General features: G+C 38.7%; 2 protein-coding genes across 21 annotated transcripts in view; one reads left to right on the forward strand and one right to left on the reverse strand.

The window, feature by feature from the left end:
• ARID2 (AT-rich interaction domain 2) overlaps positions 1-21,289 on the reverse strand; it is a 94,458-nt gene extending 73,169 nt beyond the window's left edge. For 2 of the 8 annotated variants that reach the window (XM_086884629.1, XM_086884632.1), the window contains exon 1: positions 10,276-10,410. Coding sequence is in view for 2 of the 8 variants with exons in the window: in XM_086884626.1 (XP_086740752.1) it covers positions 18,795-18,892; positions 20,015-20,251 (335 nt within the window). In the remaining 6 variants the exon portion in view is untranslated. The other 6 variants (XM_023931131.2, XM_086884627.1, XM_086884630.1 and 3 more) reach the window with 6 other exon arrangements.
• Positions 21,290-21,392: 103 nt separating this feature from the next.
• LOC111932137 (uncharacterized) overlaps positions 21,393-27,484 on the forward strand; it is a 73,591-nt gene continuing 67,499 nt past the window's right edge. For 5 of the 13 annotated variants that reach the window (XR_015285586.1, XR_015285581.1, XR_015285582.1 and 2 more), the window contains exons 1-2: positions 23,485-23,576; positions 23,660-23,723. Coding sequence is in view for 3 of the 13 variants with exons in the window: in XM_086884639.1 (XP_086740765.1) it covers positions 21,483-21,601; positions 21,742-22,080; positions 23,660-23,750 (549 nt within the window). In the remaining 10 variants the exon portion in view is untranslated. Of the gene's footprint in view, positions 21,602-21,741; positions 22,081-22,587; positions 22,810-23,484; positions 23,577-23,652; positions 23,769-27,484 lie in introns of those variants that run through there. The other 8 variants (XM_086884639.1, XM_086884641.1, XR_015285584.1 and 5 more) reach the window with 6 other exon arrangements.

The raw sequence follows: 27,484 nt of genomic DNA on the forward strand, positions 1-27,484 counted from the left end.
ATAACATGTGAAAAAGAGGTGGTAAAAATATTCTACTTAAAATTATGCTGCAAAACCAACTATAGCTCATAAAAGCTCCTAAGCAATTAGATGAATGGGCCCCTATTTCTCCCCCCTTATTTATCTACATCAATACAGAACATGACCAGGAACTGTGAGAAGTCAGTCTAAGAAAACATCTAAATGTCAAATCAGCTAAAGAATTTTGGCATCTCCTAAATTATGAAGGTTTGGGGGTCACAGTAGTCAAGTTTGTTCGTTTTAAACAAAAAAGTCCTATTAAACTCCACTGCCTAAAAAGAAGTAAGGAAATTACAAAGCAATGCATTATTACTTTTCCCAACATCCCAATAGCACTACAGTCTGAGGCAGAAAAGTGTCATGAGCTCTTAGTATCCCATGATGAGTTAGGGAAGAAAGAAACCAACTTCCTCCTCTACCTTGTCAAAAGATGGGAAACCTCCTCTGTACTTACTCAATTTCCTGTTTTTAAAAAGGAAAAGGGGAAACTGGCAAAACTGCAAAAATTTCAGAACAGGAAGGTCTTCAGAAAACTCAAACTGCTCCTTCCCACTTCTGGGACTCAAACAGAACTTACCATCCTGGCTACAGCATATGTTACTCCTTGCTCCTGTCAGTGGCAGAGGTGCCATTCATATTTAGTTATCATTTTGACATGCTGTCACATTAAAATGAAGAATGCATATAAAGGAGAAGGACATGGAAAGACAGTTTAACTACCTAAAATACAGACAAATCATAATGTAATAATGGATGAACAGGAGGTACTTCTCTAACTACAGGGCCTTGACCTTGCAAAACTGTAGTAGAATGCTACAGCCAGTATTTCTGGAAAGAAAACAAGATTGAAATTACTATAATGGAAAAGGTAAGTAAAGAACTACTAGCAGCCTTTCTACTAGGTTAAGTGTAAGACCCTCTGTCAACAACCATAGATACTTAAAGCAACAACCCAGAATAAGAACTCTTATCCTTTTAATTTTGATTCTTAATTATACAAATTGTCCCTCAAATAAGTGCTTCTGACATTTCTGGAATGAAGAAAAAATATTCCTGATTGAAAAAGATTATTTTAAGTGTAGACAAAGGAATTGTTTTGAATTGTTCCGAATTTTTCTAGAGTTTAAGTGTTATCTTTAAATGCCACTGAGAGTATTTCACCCTCGACCTTTACAAAGAACATCACAGTAAGAGCCACTCTTACCAAAACTGTACTACTGTAAAATTGTCATGCTAGCCATTATCTGCAAATAATAATGCAAATGGTATATGATTCACTTCAGAGATGTTTTTATTTTCACAACACTATGCATAGCTTTAAAATATTTGTATTTTCTACTACTAGTGTTTGAACTAAAAAGTACATGTTGTAAAATCCTAGTACATATTTAATGTTTTGTAGTAAACCCATACTCAGAATTATGTGTTTACCAGAATTAAATCTGTCTGATATAATATGCATTTGGTAGTTCTCAAATGTACAACGCAATATAAAAACATTTTGGACTAATCAAATTTCTACTAGGTAGATTTACTACTCTATACACTTACATAAAATACAAAACTGAAAACTTCTCCTGAAATCAGGAAATCCTGGCACCATTCATTGTCCCACCCAGAGAACATCGCCAATTTTAAAACCTATGGGAAGCAGTATTATTCCCTTCTTTAGGGCAAAAGGCAAACACATTACCAGTCTTTAAATTACAGGTAAAAATACACTACATAGTAGCTTAATTGCAGTTCCTCTCTATTCTTCCACACAAGTGCTATGCAGATATCATTAGCCTTATATTGGCTATAAAATTAGATACTTCTACCATCCTTATAGCGTCTGATTAAAAAGTAAATGTACTAAAGTCTCTTCACTATTTCTGAAAGAGGACAACTGATTGCTTCGTGTTAATGAACAAAATAGAATATTAAAACCAGTCCAACAGTGAGCCACTCTAAATACAGGTGAAGTAACTTACATAGTGACCTCAAAAATAAGTAAGGTAAAGGCTGAAAGTTATTGATCTTAATGCTGCAGTAAATCACTCACTTTTAGAACAGTAAAAGGAACGTAGATTTGTTTGCCTTTTTGTATGTTATGATAGTACTGCTTATTCCAGTGCTGAACTAAGGGACTGAATATGTGAAAATCAGTACCTCTAGTGAAAGCTTACTAACATATAAAAACCCCCACATAATCCATCTAGCTAAAATATACATAAAAATGTGTAAGAAAGAGACTGAGGAGACTGAGGACAAGCTTGTGAAAGGTTAGAGAAAAAAGTGCCTACTAAAATTTGGGGACAACTGTACCCCTGACTAACCAGGGCACCAACATTTCAGTTTTATCTAAACATAAATATAACTACTACCATGAAGAAAGGAAGTTCCCAATTATTCTTCCTAATTCTAAAGATTCTTCCTAATCTAAACTTTCAAAGCTCTTCAACATAATGTGACAGGAGATATTAAAGCATCCTATTCCAAGCTGAGAAACTGCTCCTATGGAGAAAAGTTTCTTGGATATGTACTTCTAAGACAGAAGCTCCCAGGCACATAACACCTTAGAGCTAGCTAGTCCACAGTGAAGTTCTTCAGCTGTGAAAGTAGTCTTCCACTGCCATAATTTCCTTTTCCAAACTTTCAAAAAAAACCCTTTAACTTAATCAAATTTCTTAGGAAAGAAATATTACACCTTCTGTACAACTGCAGAATACAGCTCTTGACAATCCATTTGGAGTCAACAAACATTTATTGTAAGTAACGTTTTATTGAAGTGAAAACAAGCTTGCAACCTTCAGGGTGAGAATTACAGTATAGGAAAATAAATACCCTTTCAACCAAACACTCTCTGTAAGGTGTTCTTACCAAAAATCTTACAAAAAATCTTGCCAACCATAGGGAAAGTAAATTTCACCTACTGCACTGCATTACTGAATATGAATATGCAGTATATTCTAAGATTAAGATACATTTGTTCAGGTAAGGGTTTAAGGTCAGGACTGTGTTTCGCCATCAGTAACCTCCCAATTACATCACAGTACATACAACTGGAAAAGGAACATAATATGACTTCACACACTGACTGCACTTAGCCCTCGATTACTGAAGAAAAGTTGGGTGCTACAGAGAATATCCCAAGAGGCAGCCAACAGCTGAGAACCAGTTTTAAAATCCTAAATCACTAATACAACACAAGGAAAAAGGGTGAAGATCAACCATTTGCTCAGAAAGATGCTACCTGCTCAGTAACTTAAGTGTTACTGATAAAAGGCACACCTATCTATTTTTTTAGACAAAGATCAAGGGGGAAAATCAGTCCTACAGATGATCTCCTTTCCCACTTAGATCAACACTTAGTTCTCTCTCTTTAGTTTGTTTTTTATGATAGAGTCTGTATATTTTTTGATTCCTCAATTAACATCCATACTAACACCTGAACATGAGAAAAATGCATGATGACTGAGATATAAGATAAAAAAAGTAAAGCCACAATGTCAGTCACACCCACCAAGTACTGTTGTTCATTGGCATGATCCTGCAGCAAACATACTTCCATGGGATCTGCTTCCTCTAAGAGGAAATGTTCTTACCTTGTATAGCATGAGCTGGATTATTGCCAAGCACTACAGCTGTGGTCTTTGAACTGATCGGAACTTAGTAGAGGTCCATAAGAGCAATACATTACACTTAAAAGGTAAAAAGAATGAACAGAAACTCTGATACATTCTCTGACACACTCTTTCTTTTTTTAAATACCATTTGAACTCCTTAAATCAACCTCAACACACCAAAATAACCAACCAACAAAACAAATCCCAGAAACCCAACTAACTTGGTTATAGGGAAATAAATACAAAATATTACATATTAAATGCTTCAAATATCTTGTTAGGTGGCGCCTGGAATTTATAACCTTTTTTTGGTATTTCAGTTCCCACAGTAAGAGATGCACCTATCAAGGATCTGAGCCTTGGCAGCATCTAATTGAACAGCATTTGTTTTCAAATGCTTCTCTATTCCCTCTCTGACAAAAGGTCCAAAATAGTTCTAAGGATTCTCCCCTACCCTGTCCTGGGGTGACTGTATGGTCTGGTACTGTCTCAAACTGGGACATTCCCTTACTGATGGTACAATACAAATTTTCTTAACAATTCGGTATTTTACACTTGATTTCTTACACTCTATTTCAAGCCTTAACTGGTTTATATTTTATATTGCTCCTAATAACCAACACAACTCTAGTGTAATTATTATTAGTACCATGTTATTTGTACTCTTTTCACCAAATACCCTCATGCTACTAAGTGATTTTCTTTGATGATGTGCCTTGATTATGCAAGAATTTCTCATGGTCAAGGATGATGTTTTCAAGCGTAATTCACTCTCTTCTGCACTAACCCTACTCCACAAATCTACCCATTTCCCACCTGCAACTTTTGGCATCACCCTTTCTTTGATGAACTCTACTATTTTACTTTCCTATTATAATCTATTGTTATCTCCCTGATCACCAGAACATAACATTCTCACAATTATTATGCTTTTTGCATATAAAATCTATATATAGACAACACTCTACAGGACAACCTGTGACTACAAAAGCTTTCCTATTCTAGGACCAGTCCAAACAAAATGTTCCTATCAGCTTTCTTGAAAGTACCAGAGAAATAACAACCTCTGTCCTCATCATGTACCTCCATTTTAAAACTCATTAAGATCCTCTGATCTTTCTCCTCATTTAGTATCTGCATACATACTACTATGCTGCTTTCTGAAGATTTTACTAATTTAATCAACCATTCTCATCACACTGATGCCAAACCCACTATTTATCTTCATTTGTAAAAAAATTCCAAGGAGACTAGAAAACTATTAAGACCTGAAAGTTACTGAAGTGACAAAACTTGATCTCTTTCAGTAAAAACTAGTTAAAAAGGTGTGAAGAATATACATTTGATTAATACATGTCCAAATATGTGGGGTCCTTTCCTTTATATTTTCTGTGTTGCTCTTTCTGCTTAGTCTATAATGGGACTTCCCTGCACAAGAGTGGCAACCTCCAGAAATGTAAAAGGCAGGCAAAATAAACTTTTATTTACAGAAGACTAACCACAAGGCCATATAAATAAAACAAAACTTATAAAACTTGATTAAAAGCAAATAAATAAATAAACAACAGCAGTAATAAGCAATTCAAGACTAGAATCTGCTAGCTTGTCTCTCTAGCAGCAATGGAACCCTGATGCAGGTCTCCATGAAAGTAGATATCTACAATTAAAAACAACACCAGTCCTCACCACTACCACAACCTAAAAGCAGAGCTTTTATCACTAGCCATAGCCATATCTGGGGGCCAACGCCAGCAGCACGGCAGCCACTCAAGCGACAGCAAGACTGTCTGCTTGAAAAGGGATACCACAAGCTGCTATTTAAGATAACAGCAATAATTTCTGATGTACATAAGCAAGCAAGAATGATGACCTATACTCTTTTTACCCGCCTCTATGCACTGAGGTAGCACAAGGGGTAGAGAAAGGAGATTATGTACTCCTTTTAAACAATGTGTCGCTTTTATTCTCTGGAAATATCAGTGTGGCTGACAGCTCAAAACAGAGTGGCAATAACCACTATTGTAAACACAAATTCACATTATCTTTAGCAAAAAAATAGCAATTAATAGCTATTCCAATCAAATTCCAAAGAAATTCCAATGATAGCAGAATCAGAATCTATGTAGCTGGCTGATAGTATAGTAGAAATGGCAGAGTTGCATGAAAAATAGTTTGTCTATGTCTTTGACTAATTTACCTGCCCCCTACTTGCTAGTTGTTTTGATCAGAGCAACTTATATTTCATAACTTGGAGTAGTTTTAAACAACAGCCTTTTGATATATTTTGCTTAGAGAAGGTTGAGTTTAAAAGCTGTCTTTCCAAATTGCATAAGACTAAGGCCTGGAACAGGCAACAGTTTTGTATCACATGTGATCAGGAAATGTCATAAAGAAGCAGTACTTTGCATCTACTCCCACCCATGAAATTCAAACTTGGTCTCTAAACCTTTGTGTTGGCAGGTATAAAAACACTAGTAGAGTTTTGGAATGAGTTTTGTTTGTTCCATTGTTGGAAATTCATTCTTAACATACATGCAGCATTAGAAGTGAGACAGGAAGCCTATGCGATTCATCCCAAACTTAAGCTGACATCCAGACTTGTATATGCTCTCTCCATATACATGTACAAAAAAATGTATCCACTTCTTAATCAATCAATATATAAAATGAAGTATACATAGACATTACTAATTTTCTCAAAGTGATGATAGCATTTGAAGAAATTCTCATTGTTCCACAATTGTAACTTTCTTAGCTTTCTTAAATGCAGCAATGCACATGAAAAACTATTTTCGAAGATGAGACCTTTCTCCCTGCAAGCTATTTAAGGAACAGATAAAATCCTTTTATTTGATTATATGCAGTTTTATGCCTTTATGGTATTTTAATACAAGGATAGAAGTAACAGTAATTGTGATGATGGCTGATTTTTTAAAAAACGAAATGAAAAAGGTAAATTCAGTGTTAATGAAAAAATATAAACTAAGAGAACAAAAATGAATTCTGCATATGCAGCACTCATAGTGCAAGCAAAGACACAGAACCACCACTCTTAAGGTTTGTACCAGTAAATCAGAACCTCACTGCAGGAAAGCAGATGGTACAACTCAGTACTTTACAAATGACAGTCTTCACTCAGCAGCAACCCAGCATCTGGGCAACAAGTCAATTAATATCCAGTGAACAATTTAAATGAGAGAGTTGGCTATTAAAGAGTAACTTACCAGCACTTGATTACATAACCCCTCCTTTTCCTTCTATAGTATCTACTCCATCCGCCCTTCCAAACAGTGTTCTCTTAAAAATTTCATTCCTGTCTCGTGACCCAGTGCATGAAGACACCTAGCTCACTCAACATTTGTACTTCTTCTGTTTGCAATTCATCTACCTATGCACAAAAGGTCTCCTCCCCTGCTCTCATTAAAATACCTCAAACCAGCTTGTCTTTCTTCTCTCTTGGCCTACAGGTGACTGAGAAGCAACAGTGTTTTATTTGGCCCAGCTGGCATCAGAGTTGGCATGTGCCTCCAGCTGGGTATCTGACTAATCAGGGTACAAATGTCTCCTGCCAGGCCAGCAACTCCGCAGCGCCTGTGCACCTTACATCCTCCGAGCTGCACATCTCCATCAGCTGTCTGCCTGCTCAGGAGATGGATGTCTTTGCAATGGGCAGCTGCTATGTCAGGAAATACATGACATCTTGAAGCCACAAACCATAGCAAACCATCTGAGTCAAAAAAAGGCTTGAGAAAAAAGACAAGGGGGTCACTTCCCCCCGGTGCCCTTCTACAGTAGAATCTTGTATTGGGCACCTTTGAAAGACTCATCCAGTAAGGCAATCAGGTCCACAATCCCACATATTTATACTGTTACTGTATGTTCTATATGTGAACAATGATATTCATCTTGTGCCCACTACACTATAACTTTCCACCATTATTTCCACAATATAAAAAAATGTTTCAGTCATATTTATTTCGATACAGTGGACACTGGAAATCAGCAATATTAGGGACTATGCTATACCAGTGAAAACAGTACAAATATGTAAACTCTTGGGTAAGTTTCTGAAAACAAGAAATAATGGAAACAGCTTCTTGTTTTTCTTACTTAAGGTATGCAGCTCACTTTCCCCACCAAGGAAAACAAGTTTCTGTTAGTTTATGCATATAAAGAGCAAATCATGTAACTTCCATAAACTTTAAAACGACAATAACTGCCAAAGTTGCAACTTTTGCTTATATGGAAAGATGTCCTGGAAACAACTAATAAGCAGTTAATTTACACCAATTTCAGTATCCTAAGTTTTCAATGTATCTTTATTGACTTCACTGATTTACTTCCTACCCTTGCTAAGTCAGGCACATTCTGTGCTAATATACATGGTCCAGATGTTACACACCTGACTTTTACAAGTGCACTGCAGGACTGACACAGGATGCCACCAGTTTCAGCCCAACTCCAAAGAGGCACAAATTCTACCTAAGCAAATCTAGATTCAACATGGTCAAAAGTCTACAAACACAGCTCTTACAGCAAACCTACAGAAGCATCCAATCACTATAAAACTGGCAAAATATTTTTGCTTTCTAACAGGCACATAAATTTACAGCAAACAAATAGCCATACAGAAAAGTATCAGCACGCTTAGGAAAGCTGGGTGCTTGTTTAGTGTTATGCGCAGAACAGCATATCATTTTTAAGTCACCTTTTTCTTTGATCTCAAGAAGCACTTTCTTCAACAGCTGGACTAATCCTACTTACAATGCAATTAAACTGCTTATTAGGAGAATGAAAGCTACTAGAGAAAAAACAGATTTGTATACTGGTAATATAAAAATCTAAGTAGAAAAAAACATTGTATTCATCTACCACAAAACCTACCTTTCTAGGAATGTAACTACATTTCACTAACAACAGCTTATTGACTACACGACATATTAATGAAACAACACTAAACATGATTAAATCATTGGCACCAAGTATTGTATTTTGATTTTCTAACCTTTTACCTTTTTACTATGATACCATATGCATTGACTAACATAACACCTTTCTAAAGAGTAACTTCATGTTACATAAACAGAGAAGCACATGTCATTAAACAGGATAACAAGCTCAGCCAAGTTGGAAGGAAATACAGTAATTTGAAGCATTTGGGGGGAAAAGAAATACCCCAAAACCCCAGTTACTCAAAGTGTTCCAAGCTGTATGGTAGTCAGGGCCCTGTATATTCTTCAAATCTAACTACACACAGTATTTCACTACAGGGATCAGCCTTTGCACATACCTGTGCTCATAAACAGTATTTTCACTAAAAAAATTAAAAAATAAAAAAATAAAAATTATTTCTATGCTTTAAAATTACAAAAATGACCTTGGAAGAACAAGCAAAATGTATCCAATGCTGCAACGCCTGACTAGGTCCTGCAGAGTACCTGAAAACACATTTTTCAGGTGTGTGAAATACCCTTTATACATTCATCTGGATCCTGTGAATGCAGCATGCCCACAGCTGAAGAAATTGTTTTTTCAGGTACCACAGAATCTATTAGTGTTTTGCTATAAAATTCAGTATTTTACTGTTGCTAAGCACCTGACATTTAGTCCTTTGTCCTCTTGCCCTTTTACCTGCATACATCCTTTCTTTCCTTCAATTTTCTTACAATTAGAAATTAATTTGATTACAGTAAATATCCCATATGCAGTCAGTGGGTACAGACATCAAGGGGACAAGAAACAGAGAATGAATTATGGCCTGTAGTCAAAAGACTGAAAAGATGATGATTCTAAGAAAATGAGAGACAGAAAGACAGAAGAGCAACAGAGCCAGGATAAACAGGATTGCAACAGTGGATCCCCCTCAGTCCACAAGCAGAAGAAAAGGATTTCTCAGTTGGCCCACATGGGGTAACACCATGGAAGGCAAGACAGTGGAGAACAGATTACGAGAAAGCAAACTCAAAATCTCTTTAGAAATAACTAATATTGTGATTAATCAATTACCACATTGAATAATGAGTCAGAATTATGTGTACATTGATACAACAGAGTAATAGTGCCATGGAATATATTCCCATTTCTCACAGAGAGCACAAGGCTCTATTGTAAAGAATATTCTCTAGAAACACAGTTACAGTTGCACATTCATACTTACATGAAGCAATTCCTAATTTTTTCCAATATTTACTGTACAACTGTAGCATTATATTAACACGTACTGTTAGAAATTTTAATTTTCCTGGCATTTCATAGATGATATTGGGGGGTGAAAAGTAGCCAAGAAACACCTCTGCAATATACAACATTTCAAAGCTATACTATCACCCCAAAATTACAGAGGACATCTGTGAATTCTGTAACATGGCACTGTTCACTTAGCCAGTGCCTGGATTCTACATCATTTAATGGAGGTCACTAGAAAATGGACACTCCTGACCAAAATAATCAGGTATGGGAAGAACTGGTCCTAAGAGTATTTCCACAAGTTTTCTTCTAATATACAGATTTGAAAAGCAAACAAACTCATACACATAGTTCTACATCTATCCTACACCATAATAGTTATTAATATACTCAAAACATGCTAGATTCACCTCCAGAGTAAACTACTTTCATTTAGCTTAATTAAGCCCCTGGGACGTACCCCAAACGGAAAGTTCCCTCAATACATTATGTTCCAATAATACAGGTTGTTACTGCACTTCAAAGAAATTGAACAGAGCTACTCAGAGTTAGTCATACAGTTTGGTGATCTATGGACCTGAGAATCTCTGCACATGGTTTATCATGGAAACATAGCAACCTTTGGAGTGGGAGGCAGAGGCCAACCAGCAGACGTCACAGCACATAACAATGTAGGAACACACGTAGCCGTAAGTATGGTCCATCTAAACTTCAGCAGCCATGTCAAAAGTCCACAAAACTCTAGGAGAAAAGGTCTCTGAAACAGAATGACTGCCTTACTTTCTAAGATTTTTATGTACCTTAAGCAGTAATGGATTGACAAGTAACACTGTAAATTATTCTGAGAGACTAATAATCTCAACAGTTGCTCCTCCCACCCTGATAGCAAATAGTATGAAGACAGTTCACTCTTACAGACAAACATGCTCCAGTGCATCATTCAACAAAACTACACTCTATTATAACTCCATTATATATGATCTCTCTCACAGCATAGCTGCCTTGCAACAATTTATCTGGAGTTAAAATAAATGCATGCACTTTCAGTTTTGAGATAGGAAAACAAAAAGTGGAGTACTCAGCTTCACTACCTTACTGCTTAAAATATAATTCAGGTCTGGTTAAGACTTGAACTTGTTGCTCCAAGGAGACTGTATTTGAGATGTGCTACCTAGCTCACTAATCTAGTTCTTCAGGCAAAACCTAAGCTCACTATTCTGGGTACCATCTTTCTGTTTTACTATCCTTCCTCAAGATAAGCTTCTTTCTTTCAACCATTTCAATATTTCCCTGCTTAGGTATCCCAAGTTTATTTATTCCCTAAGGAATAAAGATTGTTCTTCCTCTCATCTGTGCTGTATTTTCTGCTTCTCAACACTGTAGAGGGCAAACAACCTTATGAATAGTTTTACTTTCCTCATATATTCCTAATTTATATTCATTTTCAAATATTTAAGATATGACATAGAAGCATGAAGAGACACAAACCTGCATTTAAAAGCTTACAGTCTCACACTTCTCTTTGAGATAGGTAAACAAACATCAGTATAGCCGTTTCATAAATATGAATAAAAAGATTGCAAATGATTTGACTAAGGCCACAGAATCAATATGTATCAGACTGGTAACCAGAAACAAGATCACGTGATGGGATCTCCAGCCTACACCAATCCCCTCTATGAACTGTGTTGACCTGTAGTAATGCGGACTGATACTACAGTAACTCCAAGCAGTCCCATTTAAGCTGTAAAACACCACTCCGACACTCAGAACAAGTATTTTAAAACAAAACACAAACAGCTCATTCTCATGACCTTACATATTTAGTTCTTAGTTCTCCAATTCACAGAACATAACATTAGCATTGTTTGAAAAATAAAACAGGATTTCTCAGCTATTTATTTAAGAGAAATTTTAAAAGACATTAATAGTAGCCTCTTTTTATAGATAGTTTAGCTAAGTCTCAAAATGAAGAAATTTTCCTGTCAAAACCGAATTCTATATAAACAATTATTAACAAATAAAACTGGATTATTATAAAAACGATTGGCTTTTACATATTTGGGTTTCGTCTTATTTGACATGCACTCTAAAAGTAAAAACCTGAACCTCTGTGTACCTCTAGTACCTCATCTGTAAAAATGAACAAATTGTATTTCTCTATTTCAGTACTGGGAAAAGTGGGGAAAGGGTTAAGAAAAAAAGAAAAACATAAGTATGAAAGTCTTATCTATTGAGGTTTAACTGCAAATAAGCAAGGTAATTAAAGCCTACTAGCTCCAGAATAAAATTAAACAAACAAAAAAACAATCAAAACCAAACCAAACAACTTTTCTTAGCCCAGGCTTATTCCATTTCACAAGAAAAGAAGTAATACCTTTGCATTCTATATGCATTCTTGATCATATTGTAATTAGCTTAGCATTCATTCAAACCTAAGACATTACAACAGATGCTAATAATTTTAAGGCATAAATTCATTTAAACACCGTTTTGGTTTAAGAATAGAAAATGGTCTTAAATAAAAGTTTCCACCAATTCTTAGAAGATTAAATAGGTCCTAAAAGTCACCACAGTTATTACAGTGTTGCCAGAAACTTGCTCTTTGTAGATTATTAGTTCTGACATCTGCCTAGATAAGCTTTCAAGTCAAACAATCAGAATTCTGAATTAAAACTGAAGAACAACACTCACCCCTCCCCAAATAAACCAGCGTACTTCAGCATAACAGCAGCAACTTAGGCAATTTCTACAAAAAGCTTGCATAAAATAGTCAGGAAAATATGTTAATGTTCATCACACTAATTCTTCACTACATTTTCCAGCAGTAAAAAGGAGTTTTAACCTCTGAAGGAAAAGCTGAGAAACTTTGATAGAGGCCAAACTCATCTGCACAGTAAACTGATATCACAATGTAATTCTAACAAAGAGCAATTCTAAGGTAGCTATGGTCCCCTTTTATCTGCTGCTTGTTCCCCTCAGATGAGTCCCAGTGCAAAAGTATTATAAAACTTCTGTTTTCCTTTAAGCAGATTCCCAGCAACCTTGACAAGACCACATCCATCCAAGTAAGTAACTTCTATTGACACACATTCTGAGATTTGAAAAACCAACATATTTAACTGCCCTAAATAAAGCTTTATTGCATAAATAGTAACTAGTCTTGATTCTATATTGGCTGTATGATTCAGTACAACTAAACAAAATTCCCTCTTCTACTGTGTAAAATATTCACTTAAGACTTTAAAAGAAAGGCCTTAGACACCTGACTGAAATATGCGTTACAATTTTTGTCTTGAGCGAAAAGCAAATTTTAAGAAGAAATCATAAAAAACGTCATCCATGTATTTGTTTCCTGTCTTGCCAGTGATTGCATGATTTGGGAGAAAATTACGTGCAAAAGATTCCACAGAGTCGAGCCCATAGGTATTCAAGATGAAAGCCTTCACTATGGCATTATTCAAGGATGGAAAAGACCTGTACGGTCAGCTGGGCTCTTTCTCTATGCCATTCCTGGCTTATTACCTGTTGCACATGTATTGGTGTCCTGGCCAGGCTAGTGCCCGGTGTGGGGGTTCACCGTACCCTTGGGATACTATTCATACCAGAAGGTATTCAGGTATATTTTGGGGGGGGGGTTGTGCTGCTGTCTGCTCTGAATTTTCTCCTTTAGTTTTATCTCAGCTTACACGTTAACACAACCTCTTTTTTTATTTAAAATTACCTCCCTTTTAACTGTTTTGACCCCTTAAAATGCTTGGAAGATACCATTTCCCTCTCTCACACAAACTGTTAATTGAGCCAAGCAAAACATATTTATTTATCAATTTTTTTTTTTTTTTAATCAATTAGTCCCTTCAGCTTTCTTAACATTTTGTTGCTCTTCTCTAAGTTTCTGTTAAGTTACCCCACCAAGCTGCAAACTCCCTGAAGTAGAACAGTACTCCAAGCACAGTCTCAGAATCTTGTACAAAAAATCCATCCCAGTTTGTCTAATGTTTGCTCCATGCCACTGTGGATGCAACCTAAACTCGTTCTGAATTTTACAAAGTCTATATATCATATTGCAAATTGAGGCCTGTCCTTCCTGTCAGAAGCATGCACAAATCCCTTTCATATGAAAGGGAGTTGGGTTCACACAACTGACAGGATTATCAGGCCCGTGGTATCACTCCTATCCCTTTTTCAGCAATACTGCTTTCCAGGTTATTCCCTCACAATGAATACCTGTTTTGGATTACGGGCCCTCAACTGTTTTAGCTTGCATTTTTCAAACTAAATCTCATTTATACTTTCCAACAATGTGCCTAATTTCTTTAGATTACCTTTTCTTTTCTGCCCTGACTTGTGTTTAACTCTTCTATCACTGCCTGCTAATGCTGCAAGTGTAGTATTCAACCTCTCATAAAGTTAAGCAAAGCAGACACTAAATATACCTAAAATGGCTAAACTTGTATTACTACGTGCATATATAAGCACTGATGATACTCTTTTAGCACCTAAAACTGCTGTGACTCACCACATCTATTCTTTCTACTTCATTCTATTTTTGTTTTTGGTCTTTCATCCAATTTTTCATTAAGATGACTATCCATATACATATATGATTTCTTAACAAGAGATTTTGAGACGTATTTGAATTTCAGAAAATATGTAAAATTTTACTATAGCTACAACTTTCTTCTCATTTACTGGGGCCTTGAATCTGCAATCAGATCTGGCAAACAAGCCAATCCTGTACTTCTCCATACTCACTGAACTGTGTGCAGATGCTGTTGCAGTATCAGATCCTAATTTTAAACACGAAGCAAGAATAACAAAAAACACCTCTTAATTTTTGCTTAAAAAATTCCAGGCTTCTTATTATTGTTTCCCTGATATTTTTGCCATTATATTACTAAGAACAGAATCCTTTTATTCTAGTTCTTAAGCTCATGCTTTTTTTTTTCTTTCACCCTTTATTTTAAAAAGAAATCAGTACTATTGTTTAATTTCTTAGAGGCATCTTGAAGATCAAATGACTTATAAGTATCTTCAGATCTTTCAAGAACCCCCTCTATTTGTCATCTATAACTACTTCATATGGTTCTGATTTTTAACTGCTCACTGTTTTTCATCCTACTATATATGGAATTTCAGGAAATTCAGCATAATGGCTTGTCTTAATAATAACTTTATGCAACTTCTCATTTATGAACTGACCACTTTCCTCTCTATTTGACTTCCCCTTTCTTCCCCATTATTTACAACAGCAATTTTTTATTCACCTTAAATTATTATTAGCTAATTACTACTGCCTTTGCCAAAAGCTTACAATATGCATGTGCTGTCCACTTTTCAGAAATTCTCCGCAGAACTATGACAAACTTATTTTACCTTACAATTAGTTCTTTCATATCATTTATCTTAATGTAGATAAATAACTTTGCAAAGCAAACTGATTTTCAGTTCAGCTAGGCATATTTCATTCACACATTTAAACTTACAAGATCTCTCATTTCCCCAAAATAGATGAAGATCCACAACAGAAATAAATGTATCGCTTGCACTCACACGAAAACCAACAGAACCCTATACCAACACATGAGTTCACATCAGCCCAATTATTTGTAGGACTGTAATGTAATCAACCAATAAGATAAAAACCAGGCCATATTCCATATTAGTTTTCTTTTTACCTACCAGGTGTTTACCAACAAAGAGATAAATGTACATCCACAATGACTGCATGTATTAATCCATACTTAAATATTTTTATTAACATTATAAAGTAATTTTTTGAGAAGCATTTAGAAAATGCTTTACTAATTCACCTCAATTGAAATGAAACATCCAATTTGCACTACATCCAAGGGAATTACACTCTCTGTTGCTGTAAAGTCTTACAGAACTACATTAACAAGTACAGCCTATCAATGGTTATCGGCCCTGTGGCTTTTGACTGCTCACTAAGAACCACAGTGCATAAATTACTTCACCTGTCAGACAGCTCAAAGCAACAGAGGCACTAAGTTTGAATGGTTCAGACTTTCCCCATTATAAATTACTTTTTCCAGTGAGAGAAAAAGGAGGGCGGTGCAAGGGAGAAGGGGCAGATAGGTTATCATATATTCAACTATCACCTATCATAAAATCTATCGGAATTGTATTGCAAGTTTAAACAATGCACCTCTTTAAGCCTAACACAGATACCCAAAGACATACAGCAAAATTCCAGGACAGTAAAATGAAAAAGATATTTAACCAAAAATACACACCTGAAGAACTGCCTCAAGAAATACCATAACCCAATGACTGTTTTGCAAAACATTCAGTTTGATCAAGCCAACAGGACTACTGACATCACAAAAATGAATCAATTTTCTAATTTGTTTACATAGTAACTTTAAGTAAAAATAGCAGCATTGTTAGTGGCAACACAGCAAAATGAGCAAGTGGTCCATGTAGCTTGACATCTTATGTCAGTCAACACACTATGCCAGATGTTCCACAGAAAGAAGCAACTTTCATCACAAACCATCCCAAATCCAAATCTGCAAACATATTCATGTAGGTGCACACCACTGAATCCTTCTGAATTCAATAGGGTCTCTATCTGCCATGCACTTTACAGTACATGTGACATACTATTAGTTAAAAATTGAAATAAAAGTTGATAGGCCTTAATTTGCCTGGCTTTGCTTGGAAAGTCATTACCATACTTGAGGGTCACAAGACAAATTTTTTGTTTTCCAAGGGTAATTGCTCAGTAGTTCATTCAAATCTAGGTTGTAAAAAACCTTAGATTATGTTCTTCAACACAGGTAAACAAGATCCTTTTAACAAATTTATCATTAGAGCATTTTTTCTTCCCCTAGAACCAAACACTGTCCCCCTAAAACCTTCTAGGTTAAAGCTAAACAAATGTTAACCTAGTAGAGATGTGTACATACAGTCTTATTAGTGCACATGGAAGAAGGTGAACTCAGCTGGGAAACAATCCACATCCAACTTAGTTTATGTGAGAAGCAACAGTGAGTAAAGCAGCAATTCAGAAGAAACAAAACCAAACCAAAACCAAAATGATCACTAAAAATCAGTCCACCCCAAAACCAAACACCTTGATAGTTTATTTCAGAATGGCTTAGTCACAGAGATGATGATAAAGACATTTTTAAGGATTCTTCATCTCAACCGTCTATCAACTTTTTTCCTAATTTCCAAATAAACAAAAACCCTCAAAATTATTTGTATGTAATTACTTATATATGTATTCAACAACTATATCTTAAATAATCTTAATACCAGTATGCCAATAACAAAAATGACATTTTTGATTCTAATTTAAAAAGTAATACCTTATTAAAAATTAATAGTCATTAGAAGGTTAAATTAACATTAATTGTGTTAACTGTCACAGCATATAATGCCTCTCAAAATACACATGAAAACAGAAATGACATACAATCTTCTACTGCAAAAAGTTAGCCCATTCAAACACTTACAAAATATGGAAATAGAAATAAAAGGGTAAAAAAAATAATTTTGCAAATTATATGTAAAATCTAGTCAACTAACAAATTACATGGTCCAACAGAAAAACTCAAGAAGCAAAAACTGCCTTCTGTGATGTGACAAATCTTTAGCAACACTGTCTCAATACTATGTAGGAGAGAAGGGGAAAAAAAAAAAAAAAAAAGAGGAAAGGATATCCTAAAGCAAGCTTCCGACTTAATTTCTAGGCCTGCCACCAATCATAAACTCTACCAAAGGTATTAACAATAGTAGTTTCTTTTCTTAACCTGGATCCTAAATAATCATATGCCACCACCAAAAAAAACCACCAAAATTTCAGTAACTACAAATATCTGACTAAGGTTTTCCAGACATCACTGTAACTCAATAACTGCTCCACTGTGCTATGAACTCTACAGCTTCAAGCTGGAAGTCAATCTAGGACAACCAATAGAAAGTGCACCTGTACAATTACTGCATTTCCTAATTCAGAAGGCCAAACTAGAGACAGATAAAGCTTGTGTGTACTCAGCTCACCAAAACAGAAATCCAAAAGCCCATACTTAATTTGTACATACTGCACATCTATGTTATCATTAACTGCAATGAAAAACATCATATTTATAATTCAGAAACAAAAATTTACATTCCTTAACCAACATACACATAACTACATTCTAAATGAGATGTAAGTATCCATATATACAGCATCTAAAACAACTATGTACACAATCATTTAAAAATCTTTTCCACAGAGAATCACCCAGACTTAATAAAAATTTATTTTAAGAAGCAATCTAGTAAATTAATAGTACCTTACACAGTAATTTAAAATATTCAATATGAACTCCATGCTACAATGAAAAATAACCTGCATCACAAAAAAAAATCTGTATAATTTCCAAGGAATGCAATCTTATTTTTAAAACCTGCAGACATTTATTATTTTTCAAGTAATAAAAAGATTATTTAGCTCTTTGTACTCTAAAATAGAAAATAATAATATATGCTGCTAGTAATTGATAACAATATAATTTGTGCAAAACAGTCTACCTTCCTGCAGATGCATTTTTATTCCACATCTGACCCCACTAAACAGTAAACAAATTTACATATATCAACACATTTCAGGGCTTCAAATATTAACCTAAGTTTCTATAACTACAATAACATGATCTCTTAGTAACAGTCCTTTAGTACCGTCATTCTAAAACAATCAAAAAAAATGGCCTCTGACATATACTGTTTGTGTACTTGGGATCCCTTCAAAGTTTAAGGCTTGCAGATGTAAAATAAAAATAACTACAAAACAGAATCACCTTTAACTGATCACTGCACCAGACGAAAAAGGAATTAAAAGGGTTTTTTTCTGCTTTATTTTATAGCATTTTAAAAGAGTGGGGATATTTTTATTATTGCACACACTGAAAACTAAATATAACCCCGCACACAAAAATACTAGTGCAACAGCTTGATAGCACTCACCGCAAGTAATACTGTTTTAAAGCGAAGGCAGCGTTAGAACAACTTCTGGGAAAGTTAAACTCTTCTACAATTTCTCCCCACTGATTCTTCTCTGATACCTGTCAAAAACAACACACAAGCCGAGATACACAACGTACACGTAAACATGTTGCTGACAGCGAACATCACAAAAAAAACACAGGCTGCCATGAAGCAAATAGATAAATATATAAAAAGAAACAAACATGAATGTATATGGGATTTAGGACTATATATTTTACTGACAGTCGGTAGTATTCTCCTTTCGGGAATAATCCCGCTTCTCAGGGGTCTTTTACTGCATTTATTTTGTAATATACACATTATTTTTTTCGGGGGGAACGGCCGGGAGTGGTGGTATTGTTTTGGGGTTTGTTTGTTTTTGTTTTTACTGCCTGGACAATAACCAATCGGGAGTCCCTCTGTCGCCCCCTTTTAAATCCTAACGCGGTCCGTTAAAAACCCAAAGAAGTTTAAAATAATGCAGGGAAGTGCTGGCGGGGGGCGCCCCCTGGGCTGCGGGGCGCGGGGGCGCCGGCCCGGGGGGTCCCCCCAACACAGATCCACAGACACAGAGAGGCCTTTCTTTTGAGGCCTACATTTCTGTCCCCAGCCTTGAAGCCTAAAGATGGCTATTTGATTACACACCGTCTTGGGTGCCCCTTTTGTTATTTTTCCCCGGGAAGGGCTCGGAGGGCAGCGCCCGGCCCCCCCCGGCTGCGAGGATCGTTCCCTAGCCCATGCTCCGTGCCGATTATCGATGTTAAACATGCCCGCTAATTTTGAGTTGCACTAAAACTGCACTCAGAGTCTCTCCTCTGTCTCTCCCTCTGCAAGAGAGACACGCACAGAGCTGCCACCACAGCCGAAAGAAGCCTGCTCTCGCCGCCCAGCAGCTCCCTGCTCCCCCCCTCGCCTTCCCGCGGGAGGGGGGCATGGGCGAGGGGGTCCGGCAGAGGCGGAGGAGGCAGGAGTGGGGTGCGCGCCGTACCCCCGGGTCCCCCTTCATCGCTCCGCCGACAAGGCCGAGCCACCAACCTGCCTATCTGTTCGCTTCCTCCTTCCACCCCCCACCTTCTCTAACCGGCTTTAAATAGGACGGTTCCCGGCCACCCCGGCTCCCCCCGCCACCCCCGGGGGTCAGAGGAGACTTTTGGGAAGAGGTTAGTAGGAGGGAAACCCAAATTAAAACTTCCACTCACCTTCCCAAATCCGCCTAAAGTGGTGACTCTGGTATAGAGAGCGTGAAGATCCAGCTCCTTCCCACCCACCACGGGGATCTTCTTAAAAGGAGACCTGCCAAAGGAGATACACACAAAACACCACAACTTGTCAGCTCTGCCCCCTTTTCTCCCCTCGCTGGGGCTGCCGTGTCCTTCAGGGAAGGGGCTGGAAGTTGGATCTGGTCGATTTAAAAGCCTCCCCCCCTCCCGTTCCATCTCCCCATTTTCCTCACCCTCTGCTGTGGTGAAACTGCCGCAGCTCGTCCAGGAAAGCGAGTCCCTTTCTCCGCTGGTCTGCGTGGTTTTTACCCGTCGAATTTGCCATTTTTGTAATAAAAAAGGTTCTCGTAAAAAAAAAATCCAATTAAAAAAAAAAAAAAAACGGCCGACAACAACAACAACAATCCCCGGCTCCTCCTTGTCTTTAAGAGACCCAGGTGCCCGTGCTCGGCCGGGGATCAGCCATGGAGAGGGGCTTGTTTAAAAAAAAGTTTAAAAGGAATAAGGGAGCCCCGAGAGTGTGGTAATTGCGAGTCCTGTCTCCACACAACACACGGGCGAAGAGGCAGGGAGGGAGAGGGGCACCTCTCAGTAATTCCTCCTCCCGCGGCTGCTGCCTCTCTCAGCACCACAAACCCAGCCGATCCAGCCTGCACATGAGACTCAACATGGTGCTGCTGGATCACACAATGAATTGGGTTACTGTTGTGGTGGGGCGGGGGGGGGAGCCGGAGTGAGGTATTGACAGTGTGTGTGTGTTACAGCCGCGGCTCCATGCGATCTCCCTCCCTCGCTCGCTCGCTCCCTCGCTCGCTCCCTTACACACACACACTGTAGAGCTACGGCGGCGGCGGCGGTGGCGGCGGCAGCGGGATTCACTTCTCTTCTCGCTCAGACAAAAAGATCTGAGGCCGCCGTGCTTCTGCCTGGACGAGAGCGCGACACAGCGGGCCCCGGAGGCCGGTTCCGGTACTGCAAGAGGCAGCTCCAAAGGCAAAAGCCAGCACAGCCCCAGCAAGCAGTTCCTGGCGGGGAACAATAGGCTCCTCTCGCCGCTAAGGGCTCATCTGCAATGTGCCGCAAACTTCACACAAAGCCGGGCGGAAAGAGGCGAGGGAGAGGGAGAAGAGGGAGGAAAAAAACGGCTACTACCGGCTGTTCCGGGGCGCGGGGCCGGTGCAGGGCCCTCCCGTGCCAGGCTCGCGCCGACCGGCCTCTCTCCGCTGGCTGCCGGCGGGGAGGGGGGGGGGGGATGGGGGGGGCGGGGGGGCGGGAAAGGTGGATTTGGAAAGCGGGGACGAATTTTTTAATTGGACTAAACCCAACGCCCTGAGTTCAAGGGGAGAGAAAACAACAACCGAAGGGGGCACTGGTGGGATGTGGACTTTCGGAAAACTTTCCGAGTCCCCTGGGCCGAGGTGTTTCCAAGGGCAGGAAGTCGCCCCGGATGGCATGGCGGGGGCGGGGGGGGGGCAGCAGGAACCCCTCATTTCGAGGCATGAGAGCTTTAAAACTCCCCAAAGGAGAATGCCGAGTGCTCTTCCGAGTAGGAGGTGCCCTGGAGAGGTTTGTTAGCAGGAGCCTAGGCTCAGGGTCACTCCATGAATATTTTTATTCTTCTTTCTTTCTCTTGAGATACTACGGCCTGTAACTTAAGTGCCTCAAGACTGCTGTATACAATCTAAGCCGCTCATATCTTTCTGTAGATTGACAAATGGAACATGCAGTACAAAATTAATGGAGGAGGAAGGTCTTGGCCCTCACCCTGGATGGGCAGCAGCCCCCAGTGGCACAGCAAGCCGCTTCCCCTCTGCCTGTGGTGTGCGCAGTGTTTGTAAACACTCACCTCCTGACGTGTTTCCACATGGGAAACCAGGAGAAGACCTGCACGCCGACCATGGTGGAGCTTGGTCGACTTGGGCTAAACGAGAGCAAGAAAGGGCCCCTGGGGTGAAGCGTGCCTTCCATCAAATCTTTGCTCCTCGGGTAAAGCAGGTGGTGCCCAGGTGGGCATTTGTCCTTCCTTGGCATGCAAACAGCAGCAGGTGAGTGCTTGCTCCAGTTTAAGAGACTCTGAAGGAATATTTGCCCCTCACAACCTGTACATTGCAATCCAAAGCTAGATCGGGCCTACGGGGTTGGGGGTTTTTAAAGCAGAACTCAATAAAGTCAGTAAGGAGCTGTGTTTTGGAATCAATGGCACATGATGGCCTCCAGTGAGCACTTAAAGAAGGAAATCTGCAATTCCTTTCTACCCCATGTACTAACTTAAGAAAACTATTTTTTTCCTTAAGATTTTTTTTTTTCCTTTTGGTTTGCATGCTGTTTCAGTTTGAATATAGAGACAGAATAATGCTTGGTGAGATTTGCCCTGGGTTCATGATTTGGGGGGAAGGACAGGGATATAACTGAGTTTCAAATTAATACTCTGTACTGAAAGTTGGTAGTGTGTGGATTTCAGAGTATGAAATGCATAATGTCTTATTCACTATAGCATTAAGAGCCTTCCCTTCCCTCCCCCCCTTAAAATTAGACCTTCAGTTCCTGTCTCTGACACTCTTGAGCTTCTGCTATTTCACCTACAATATGCATAAGACTGCCAAAGCCAGGATAATACAAATCAGAGAGGTTTAAAACAAGCGACTGGGGGGCTAAAGCGCTCTTTTAGACACACAGTCAAACTTCCCTTCAAGGGAGGGCGGTGGTTTTTAATCATGCCTTAAATATTCCTTAAAAGCAGGGGGTCTCCCTTCCGCGAGGGGCGGTCGGCAGAGGTGAGTCACCGCTCGCCTGGGCGCTGTGTGAGGGGAGCGGGAGGCAGAGGGGAGGACAGGCAAGTTGCGTAGCAGGGCTAGGTGGGTTTCCATGCTAAGCACAGCAATTGCGCACGGTCCCTTACGTAACTGTCAGCCGGGGATTCCCTAGACGGGGTCACTTTATTCAACCATTACACAGACCCCGGCCGCCGCTCCGGCGCGCCTGAGCTGCCGCGGCCGCTGTGACTGAGGCTGCGGCTGCTGCAAGGAAGCGCGGCGGCTCCTCACAAAATGGCGGCGCCCATGGAAGCGGCAGCCCCATTTTGTGCCCGGCAGAGCCTGTCAACAAACGCCGACTTGGCCGAGGCTGAGGAACAGAAGGCGGCGGCTCGTTCGCGTTACGGAGCGCGGAGGGAGGAGAGCGGAGGATTTCACCGCCCTCCCGCCGCCGAGAGGAGACTCGAGCGCGCGCGTTGGGGGGAGGGAGGAGAGGGAGGTGAAGGGCGACGCGAGCAGTGAGCGAGTCAGAGGCTGCGTTATCCCAGCGCGGAGCTGCCGGAGCTGCGGCGCGGGGGAGGGGAAGGCTAAGGCCAAGGCAGGCGGCCTTGGCGCTGCCCTCGCTGGGGCGTAGCTCCCGGGGACCCGGGGGCTGCGGAGACTCGGGGGCTGCAGGAGCGGCTGGCGACGGCGGCCCGGAGCTCGGGGCTGCCCGCACGGGGGGCGCTGCCCCCGCTCCCGCGCTGCCCGGGCGGACGGGACCGTTCCTGTCGGATTCCGGCGAACCTGTAATGAATGACAGGACGATCGAGCTCCTTGTGTAGCTAACTAGGTCACTGACAGCACTTAATTACTGTTTGTTTCATTTTAGTGCGTGCCTTATGAATAAACCGGCTATTAGGCTGATGCTTCAAGTAACATTATCCAGCACCAAGGTACAAAATGTCTGTATTGGACTCTGATCTTGCGATGCCAGCTTGGTAATAATTACTATTTTACATTAACGATGTCTTGGTTCTTATAGCTTGGTTATTCGGCTTATAGCTGAAGCAGGTGGAGATCCCTTACGATAAGGTTGTGAAGCTGATTCTAGTATGACACCACCGGGTTTGTTTATGTTTGTAAACGGAGCTCCTCCATTTTTAAAGGTAGAGAAGGGGCTTGTGCATTAAGAATTTTTTTTTTTTCTCATCTATTTGTCTTAATATGCATGCTTTTTAATGGTATTAAATAAAGGAAATTACCTATTTCTGGTGGAAGTTATAATTTTTAAATGTACCAAAATTACCTCGATATTAAGGACTTATAAAATATCTGCATACTAAAGAGTCAAAGATCAAAAGTAGGGAAAAGAAAAAAAATCTTGCTATTTAGCGAAAGGTCCTTTTATTGATCTCTGTGTAGTATTTGTGAATGCAATTTGAGTTTATATGTAAAATAAAACCTCTACTGTTTGTGAGTGTTACTGTATACAGTGAATTTCAGTGTCTAAATGTTACAGAATTCTTGCAGACAGACAGGATAGGTCCATACCTGAATTGTCAGTATTCAGTGCTGCTTGCAGGGATTTTTTGCCTCTCTGTTGATTGGGGTTTTTTAAGTATAGCTATGTTAAGTGAATACTGTTCTAGCAGTGGTATCCTGTGTTACAGTTTCTTTTTTTTTTTTAATTTTTTAATCTTTAATATTAAATTTTCCACTTATTACCTATCTGCAATATTGCTGCTTTACAGGGAGCAGGCCACAATTGCTGTAGTTGCTCAGTTGCTGTTAATGTGCCACTGACTATGTATTTGCTTTCTGGTGGGTGAAATATTCTCACTCATTTCCATTTTTGCTTGTGCTGCTCTTGAATTGTGGCAACATTATGTTCTGATGAGCGTAACTAGTATCACTAGATATATGCTACTAGTATTAAATTATATACTACGTGTAAACTGCAAATCCTTAGAAACAGAAATATTTGTGTGTATGTGCATGTGCTATATACACGGTTTTTGAAAATGCAGCCTGTTAGATGGAGTAGAGAATCCAGTAAATTCGCTCTTAAGACTGCAGTTAGCATATAATAGGGGTGCAATGTAAAGATAAGCACAAGAATTACAGGATGAACTTCTGGTAGATGAGAGGGTCAGAAAGGCAAAGCTCAACCATATTTAACAAAAAAATGTTAAAGTGTTGGAGTAACTGCATATGCTGGGCTAAAGACTTTAGTATTTGCTTGATTTGCTGTAGCAAATGTACACTTCAACAAGGGGCATTTACTCAGTAAGCTGTACCCCTTCTTACTGAATAATACATTAAAATTCTTTATTACATTTTAGTGTGCTAGTTGCTTTTAAAGCTTCTGCTACTTAGTATAGACCATAAGGGACTAGTCTTCAGTGGTACACCATTAAATCATAAGTGAAAGGTCTTATGCATGAAATTAAGTGCTAAACAGCATAGCAAAGGTGGGAAAGTGGAGGTCCAGCATTACAGGCTACTTCTGCACACTTGTTCACAATTTTCAGTACAGTTACTGTAACTTAACTACCTCAGGAGGCTTGGGTTAAATAATCTTACAAAAAAAATAAAACCACTTTTACATTGGAAAGACCTGCCTTCTTAAGCTATTTATTTAAATAATTTATGACACTTGCTCTCCTAAATCTTCCAACAGGATGTGCACCTTCCTCATTTCAACTTTATGGTATTACTACTCAGGAAATAAAACAGAGGGAAACTTTGGCTACATAAACACTATTGAAAATAGCCAAGTAAATTGATTCAACACTTTAAAAATGTTATCTGTAATTACTGTAATTTTTTAATACTTGCTGTTTTTCACAAAGGTCTACCTCTTGCAATTAATGAATTTTATGGTCATCTAAGCTCTTAACTTACAAGTACTTCAAAGTTGATGGTTTTTCAGTTATGCAATGAGGTATGAAATGCACGTAGGGTTTTTCCTGCTTTGTAACTGAAGGAGAAGTAAAAATAAATACATAAATGCATTCCCACTTGATTTCAAAATTGCCATACTTTTGAAATCCTAATTACTTTGTGGGTCCTGACTTAGGTGAACACTCTGGGTTGGCAGTACTTCAGCAGTAAGTTTAGAAAGATTGTCAAATTCATATCATTTTCTTGCAGGCAGAAAAAAAAATGGTGCTTTAAGTTATCATAAGTGTAATGCAGATTAGGGCCTCAATGGCAAAAAATGTTTTGATGTTCTAGCAGTCTGTAGCACAGAAGTCATTAATTTCCTGACAGCAAATGGGTGCAGGTTTTTTCTTAAAAAAAATAAAAGTATTTGGTTCTAGTAAATAAACTTACCTTTAATCTCACACATTACTTTATTATGACCTCTGTGTCAGTGTGATCTGGTGGATGGCACACTTCCCCTGCCACTATAGCTGTGCACTGTTCCCTGAAATAGCTAGTGTGATTCATGTTTCTGGTTGAATGTGTGAAAGTTTGATTGAGATGCAAAACTGAGAGAGTTCTTCTGAATGTTAAAAAGGAACCATGCTCAGAAATACAGAAATGATCAGATTAAATTTGGCAAAAGGTTTTTGTCAATTAAGAATTATGGTGTCATACTTGGATGGGGAAGGTCCAATTAACCTAAAGCAAAACCAAACCTATTAACTTCATGACGTTTGTTATAAGTAAAAGTGGTGAAATCCTACTAGTAGGAGAGTTCTCAGTATTGCAGATTTACTAGCAATATTTCCTTGTCACGTAGTACTGTCTCATCTTTGTATTTTTACCAATTCAAATGGCAGTCAGCAGCAGCTAAAATTATGTTGAAATTTCTCTGAGTAAGCAGTTGCCTTACCTAACTTTTATATGGGCATAAATGAAAAGGGAAGTAATTAGTGCAACTGTGAATATGTGGACAGACAATACACGTGACAATTTATGCATTTCAGTATAATATGTGCTAGAAGAACACTTCTGAAAACTTAAATAGTAAACAAAAGAACTATTTGCCAAATAACATATGAACTAAGTCATCTACTAAAATTGTCCAAGCAAACCAAGAACTTAAAGCAGTGAAAACACATGAATACCACAGATGTACTTTAAAAGGAAAGAAATTCGTTGCTGTTTAATTATGATTCTCGATGTATCTGTTGGTGATACGCGTAATCTGGATTTGGCCTTACAGACTGCTGATAGATAGGTTCATTGCATTGAATGCTGTTTTGTTGCCCAGATAAAGGGAAGTATTTTTATTTTTAGAGTAACTGGAAGACAAATACCCTCAAACTTAGTGCATTGTCCAAATGCTGATGTGATAGCTAATTTGAAAATCACACTTAAAATATAGGACTTAAGTTTTTAACTACAGTTGTGTCTAATATAACTGAAAAATAAAAAGCTAATGAGAAATAGTTTTTGGAGTTGTTTACTATAAAGGGTTATCAAATGTAGTCAAGTATCAGTTCCTGTTTCTTGCAGAAACAGGATACCATTTAAAGCTCTTAGGGGAATCTATGACTGTTAATCTTCAGATATAAAAATGTTTATTAGGCTGAGCTGCTACTACTTCTGAATTTCGAACCTTAATGTGAGACTTGTCTTACTCAGAATCTTGCTGCAAACTCTCTTTGTAAGCAGTGAAAATTGTTTAGGAAAATGCAGAAATGGCATGCCTGTATATGCTCCTAGATCATCTATCAGTTCTTGATTTTAGGGCTTCTGAGGC

Source organism: Cyanistes caeruleus, chromosome 4 (genome assembly GCF_971803275.1).
Source record: "Cyanistes caeruleus chromosome 4, bCyaCae1.hap1.1, whole genome shotgun sequence".
Taxonomy (NCBI): domain Eukaryota; kingdom Metazoa; phylum Chordata; class Aves; order Passeriformes; family Paridae; genus Cyanistes; species Cyanistes caeruleus.